At 45.0% G+C, this 7,047-nt stretch overlaps 1 protein-coding gene across 1 annotated transcript in view; it reads left to right on the forward strand.

Moving 5' to 3' along the window:
• The window catches only part of LOC119316331, a 10,102-nt gene extending 4,615 nt beyond the window's left edge, over positions 1-5,487 (forward strand). Inside the window, exons 5-6 of the mRNA XM_037590646.1 lie at positions 1,778-4,918; positions 4,993-5,487. Of these exons, the coding sequence (XP_037446543.1) occupies positions 1,778-4,871 (3,094 nt within the window). The 3' untranslated portion in view covers positions 4,872-4,918; positions 4,993-5,487. The remainder of the gene's footprint in view (positions 1-1,777; positions 4,919-4,992) is intronic.
• Positions 5,488-7,047: the final 1,560 nt, after the last annotated feature.

The raw sequence follows: 7,047 nt of genomic DNA on the forward strand, positions 1-7,047 counted from the left end.
CCTCCCGTTGTCTAACCTATGCCACACGGGTGGTGACCCAATCTACCACACCTTCGACTCCCTCGCCTGCTCCTTCCCTCGCTGCTGTCGGAGGCCTGCACCGGGCAAAGCTTGTGTGGAGGCGGCGGCGGCAGCGGCTGCGAGGCCTCTCTCTGTTCTGGCGGTGACAAGGTGGTTGGCGGCTACCGGCGTTTGACAGCGCTTATAATGGGGGAGACTACGGCATTCTCGGTCCAAATACTCGGTGTCAATACCATTGCAGATTTGATCCAAGCTGGGTTGTTTGCCTGTCCAACGTGCACTCACATGGATGTGATCCTCGTCACGGCTCCTTGCATATTACGTGGATGTGATTCAGCAGCCCGCTTGATTGTCGCGTCTGCCGACGCCTCGTGCAAGGACGCAGAGCCACAGAGCCAGGCACCAGGACACGTTGGCTCCTCGCCTGGATCCGGTCTAACCGTGTCGGTATGGGCCGATCGCTCGAGCTTCGGATTGCAGTGACCATCATCCATGATAAGGTCATCGCAACCCGACGGTGGTGGTACGCCTTTCGTGATTCAGTTTAGGCTATGTCAGCCCCTGAGCTGACAGGCATGGACAGAGCTCTCTTTGGCAAGGTGGTAGTCGGCAGTGATGTGCTCCACCGTCGCTGTTGGTCCTTGTGGTGACCACCTTGTCCTATGGCAGCAAACTCGATGTGGAGTACGATTACCATCAAAAAGTGTTCGTTGTGGTTCATCTCTCCAGGTGGTGGTGGACTTCGGCGGGAGATGCAAACTATAGATGGTGGCTTGAATATGGTTATGCAGCGGCCGCGATCGCACATCGCATTTAGCTGCTGGGATTATGGAAAACTGGTGTGGACAATACATAACTGACGTCGATGGTGGTGCTTCTCGAGCACCCTGTCTCGAGCTTCGGGGAGAAAACCTAGGACTGGCTGAGTTGGTTTTACAGGCAATGGTGATATTTTACGTCATCAGGCATTACTCAGATATGCTTGGCCTAGTTCTTCAGGGTGAAAACCTAGATTCTAGTCTGAATTGGTTGGATCCGGTGACGACAGCACTAGATCGTCGCTCCCTTCCTGAAGGCGTTGGTGTTAAAGAATCTCATATTCCATGTGGTGTCATGAGATAGTTCTTGCGGATATGGTCATCGATGTAGTTTCCTAATCGCGGAACTGATTCCTTTAATTTTTTCCTTTCCTCGCATACGCATAGATATTGGCTGACATAATTTTGTGTGTGTGCGCGTTTGTATTGGTTGTGTGCATTGTAACTATGCAGAGGCCGGATGTGTGCTCGTGATTTTTGTATATTCTTGATGCTTCACTTTAAGTCAATAAAATCCATCATTTATCAAAAAAATGTAGATATATCAAGCGCTCGCACTTTTTTTTTGAGAAAGAAGATCTAAAAATAATCTCATATGAGAAGGAGCCGAACCTGCGAAAATGCCATGTCTTCCTTACTTTTTTCTGTTCATACAAAATGAATTGCTTTCCAGCTCTGCTGCTCATACTCCCTCTTTCTAGGTTTGCAATGCGTGTAGGTATTTGATATTTATTTTCACCATCATTTTAACTAACAAAATATTAAGTACATGCCACAAAATATATCACTGAATTTGTATTCAAAAGAATTTCTGTGATATAATTCTTTCTGTGGCCAGGTTTCTTGGTCGACTACGTGATATATTTATTTGTGCTACAAGTGATATATTTCTTGGTCGAATACGTGAGTGCTAATAACTAATTTGCTTGTGTGGCCAGGTTTAATAGATATCATGAAGAGGATGATGCAGGTCTTAAGTTCACTATTAATCCATGGAGGTATTGGAATGTTGGGGCGGGGCCCATGGCTTCCTTCAGACTAGCCATGTCAGGCATGGTTGAGGGAATCTGTGAGAGCTTTGGGCCCTTCAAACCCGTGATAAAGGTGGATCTGAAGCCCACGCCAACTGTAGATGAAGCACAAGGAACAAGGTTCATGAGCATCAAGTACCAGTTAGCCGTCGCTGCGGCAGAGGAGTTGGGGCTACTCGACCAAGAATATAACAGGCTGAAGGAAGAGCACGATGAGTTGCAGTTTTACACCTACGGGTGCAGTGGTACCGGTGCCTCTCATAATTTGGAGAATCGTGTGCGGTACACTATAGTTCCTCAGATCGGCAAGAAGTTGTCAACCGAGAAGTATTTGCTAGTGGTCAATAACCTCCGGTGGCCAATTGTGCCTGACAGTTTTATACAGGATTGCGGGTTCCCTCCCCCGCTGTGGACAGATTCTAAGTGGCTCATCTCAACCACTTCTGAGGATGTCTGCAATAAGAGCAAGCTGGAAAACGATTGGGTTATACCCTATCCCACAGATAGGGATGTTGTGGCGCTTACCCTCTCTGCACTGCGTGAATCGGCACAGCACATACTCAACATGACCCATCAAGAAAGCAAGGAATACTGGCATCACATAGCCCTCAATTGCTTCCACTTTGCCATGGTGATCTTTGCCAAACATTCACAGATGGCAGCGGTTACCTCGGACGAGCTCATCCATCATTGGGCCACCCAAGGCATCTTGCCTCGTATGACCAGTAGTGAAGAAGAAAAAGAAACCAACATCTGCAGCAGCAAGTGTGCCTATATGCATCGAGTTGGAAGGGTCATCCTTGAAGCATTTGAGAAATACTCTTTGTTGCAGCTACCATTCTCTCCTGCCAATGAAGCTCATGAAGCCACCAATACTGCTGCACAATTCCTTGCATACCATGCCCTCATTGCAGAAGGCATGACAGTAGGTGAACTCGCGGATCATAAGAAAAAATGGATCGCCTTTTTGGATGATCATGGATGTCATGTAAGCCGAGAATGGTTGGGGCCGGGGGAAACTAGGGGGGCAACTGCACTTATTCTAAGAGGTTGCTCAGACCAATCGGTCATACTTTGCAAGCTGGGCCATATCCTGCCCAAACTTATATTTCTTCATTGTCTTGATCTCTCTTACACTCAACTGAAAACACTCCCTTCTTCTATCGAATGTCTAATAAACCTTCGACTGCTTTCACTTAGAGGCTGCCATGATCTCAAAACTCTTTCCAGTTCACCCACAACAAGTGCCACAGACTCGTCAACAAATACTACGTCATATTCCCCATTATCCACTCTATACAAGCTTGAAATTCTTGATATGAATGGAGTTCCTTTTTCTCATATAACACAAAATGTAGCCAACCAAAAGAGCAACTTGATTTACCTCAACATGTCCTATTCAGAAATATCTACTTTTCCACCAAATGTTTTTCGGGACATGTCAAATCTTGAAGTGCTTATTCTTGCCAGCTGCTCCAACCTTCTCCAGCTTCCTCCTTCCATGGCATTGCTATCCAGCCTAGTAACCCTTGAAGTCACAGGGACCCAAATAAAATGCTTCCCGCCGAAGATATTTGAAGAAATGCAGAAGCTTCAGTCGCTCAAGCTCATCGACAATAAGAAATTGATTTCACTCACAAGACCAATCTCTAGGTTTCAGGGAATCAAGTTGGAAGGGCATCCTAACCTTATATCATTCGTCTTGATCGGCGCACCTCACGTAAGGTGCTTGTCTTTGCGTGGATGTAGGAAACTCGAGTCCGTCGAGATAAAGAATCTTGGTGCGTTGGAAGAGCTAGATTTGTCCGGTACAACTATCAAGGAGCTCCCTGCTGACATCCCCAATATGCCCCATCTTAGGAGATTGCTCCTACTTGGTGTTCCTTCTCTGAGGCGATTTCCTTGGCATAGGCTGGAGCGACTCCCTGATGTGTTTTTCTTGGATAATTGCTCAGAAGGAAATGGTAATCACTCTAATCAAGTTTCCCAAGTGTGTGTTACTGACGCCAGGTTCTTCTATAGCTTCCATCGCAATGCTCTGAATTTAGCAAGACATGGGAAGTTTTTCCAATCATTTTATATTCGAGTTGCACCATGCATTACAAATAGTATGCAACTGCAACTGCAAGATGAAGAAATCATGCTAGCTAACAAGCTGGACGAGTTGCTACAGAAACAGTTAACATATGTAGATGTATATAGCAGATATTTTGCAGAGAAAATTGCTATTGCCCCACAAATTAGAGTTCCCCTTCACCGAACTAAGCGGCATGTGGATATCACAGGCGGGCAACAGTCACACAATGGTTTAGCATACCTTCTGCATATCACGAAATCAATATCAGTGACATATGATACTTCTATCAAGTCTTTTTCTAACTTGAGCGGTTTTGATGAGCTGGAAGAATGTGAGCTTCAATGGTGCCACAAAATAGACACCGTTTTCCACAACTTCATGGAAAATCTACGGAATGTGCATGTGTCCAACCTCAAAAGTCTAGTTAGATTCTGTTCACCATACTGTTTTGTTGAATTCAGTTCACTAGAGCATCTACACCTGGAGAACTGCCCCAGATTGGAGATCCTGATGACATATGGTGCATCAGCACTACCATGTCTCAAGACACTTGACATCATGTTTTGCTACAACCTCAAGAAACTATTCTACAGTTATGAAGATCAAGATCGTGCTTATGAGCTCCCAAGCCTCCAAAGGATACGTCTACAGGAGCTGCCACTGCTAAAGCACTTTGATGACAATGATGCCATCATAACGGCACCGGCATGGGAGGAGCTCCATATCCGGGGGTGCTGGAGCCTTCAACGCCTCCCGCACCTACAAGGACGCCAGCCGGAGACAGTGAAGGTGAACTGTGAGAAGAGCTGGTGGGGCAAACTCCAGTGGGGGCCACTCCCACACCATAACAACTATGAACCGAAGCTATCCCCAGAGTTTGCCTCATTCGACGAGTCTGCCGACATGAGCAGCTACCTCAGATGAGTCAACAAGGCCTCCATCAAGACATCCATCCATCTATACATCAGTTGGTATGTCATTTCACTCTGTTCTTCAACCATGCAGTCACCACAGAATGCCTTCCTAAATACTACCTTGTTAACAGTGTTCCACCATACGTCCATGTTGTATATATGTCAACCACTCTGGTCTGCAAGATGATACTTATCAGCTCCAAAAGATACGTCTCCGGGAGTTACCACTGCTCCAGCACTTCCATGACATAGACATCGACCTCACCATCACCGCGCCAGTGTTAAAGGAGCTCCACGTCCGAGGGTGTTGGTGCCTCTGATTCCTCCCACGCCTACAATAAGTGTTCCAGCACACCCCCATAGAGTACCTTCCTCAATACTACCTTATTAACGGTGTTCCACCATACTCTACATCCATACTGTATATGTCAACTACCCTTGTGTCGTTCGACCCCCTTGTCTCTAGTCTGTAGTATGCATCCCTGACATGCCCTTGCCTCTCTATACACCCGCATGCCATCCATTTGATTTTTAGAGCTTTTGGCAAATAAAAGTCCAAATTCCTAGGTTATTGTCAACCGACCACTTTGTCCCCTGTGGAATTGGTTTTACTTTTTACTATTCAATCACATTTTATTGGAGTATCAGCTACTCTACATTTGGTGATGTACGAGTGGCATTTGAGTTGTAAATTATGTTAAATTATCAAGTGTGGTTTGTAATGCCATGAGGCATGTGTATTTACTTGATTCAGATAATGGTTTGACTACAACCAACATTGCTAGCTAGTTTTATTTGTGAAGATCCATTTCACTACCCGCAAAAAAAAGAAGAAGATCCATTTCACTATATGATGCAAGTTTTGTGGGTGTTACGCTCTGCCTTTCTACTCTATTTATAAAGAACAGGATAGTCAGAAGGAAACCATTGGACAGGTCTGAGATTTGTAAAGAACAACAATATTTACTTCGGGTTAAGGTTACTAAGCAGCTTGCATAAAGGGGTGCAGATTTCTATGGCAAGTTTTACCCTGCTTATGAGCATACAAATAAGTAAAGGAGGGATTGAAATTATTGGTTTAAAACTATTGGTTAAATCCGCTCAGACTAATGGTCTAAATATACTAACAGAAACAGCCGAGTCTCTAGTCATCAAGGTAGCTCCAGCCATCGAACTACTTATACAACATCTAAAACTGACGTAAATGAAACAAGCTTTTTAACGTCCATGTGAGTTCACTAGGAGGTGAATCAAGCCGCTTGCGCACATATTCATGTGTAGCAACCGTGTCACTGAAGAACCAGATTTTGTTTCAGTCGACAAGAGGGGACAGACCGACAGAGTAAAGTGCAAACCATCTCCCCAGCTCACCATGGTAGGGGACGAGGGCAGCAGTCCTTGCCCAAACGATGTGGCATTGTCCAGAGTGCATTCGTCAATGTGCTTCAGGAATTAGTGGCTACATTTCCTGTTGTAACATCAACGTAAAAAGAGACGGAAAAGATTCATTAATTCTCCACCAGAGAGGCGGGTTCAGATACACATGATGTTAATATCAGTTTGACCATGAACCATTAATTAGGATTTGCGTTCCAATCTCAGAGGGTGGAAACAAGCTAAAGACAAGGATATGAGAGGGTGGAAGAATCTAAAACAGAATGTGGTCATCCCCTCAGAGTCAGTTTTGTGCCTGAAATCTCTACCAGTATACCAAAATCTCGACCAGTATGTGCACACTTCGGTTCGTGCGTTTCCTTTCAGTGTCTGAGAAACTTTGAAAAAGAACACTATTCAGAATGGATTTGTTTGTTTGTTTGTTTTGGCATGAGCTCCTCAGATGTTTAAACACCATGAAAATTTGCATGCACATTATGCCCTTGAGCATCTTGGATACCTAAAAATTTCAGAATTTCTTTTTTGAGTTTATTGTTCACTCTCGGGTGTAGATGAACCTCTTTTTTTTTGCGGGTGGGTGTAGATGAACCTCGGTGTAGAATTGCAGCTAAGGCAGAGGTGGTGAGTAACGCACCGTGTAAGATTATTTTGGCCTGTATATGTTAGAGTTGTGTCGAATATTGTGTACAAGGTAGGTTGCAGTTGGACTCTGAGTAGTATTGTGTTTACATTGGATATGGAGTCGTGTCTAAGTAGGACACTTGTATCCTAGGCCTCTCTTATATAGCGGG

The sequence above is a fragment of the Triticum dicoccoides genome, chromosome 1B (assembly GCF_002162155.2).
Source record: "Triticum dicoccoides isolate Atlit2015 ecotype Zavitan chromosome 1B, WEW_v2.0, whole genome shotgun sequence".
In the NCBI taxonomy this organism is placed as follows: Eukaryota; Viridiplantae; Streptophyta; class Magnoliopsida; order Poales; family Poaceae; genus Triticum; species Triticum dicoccoides.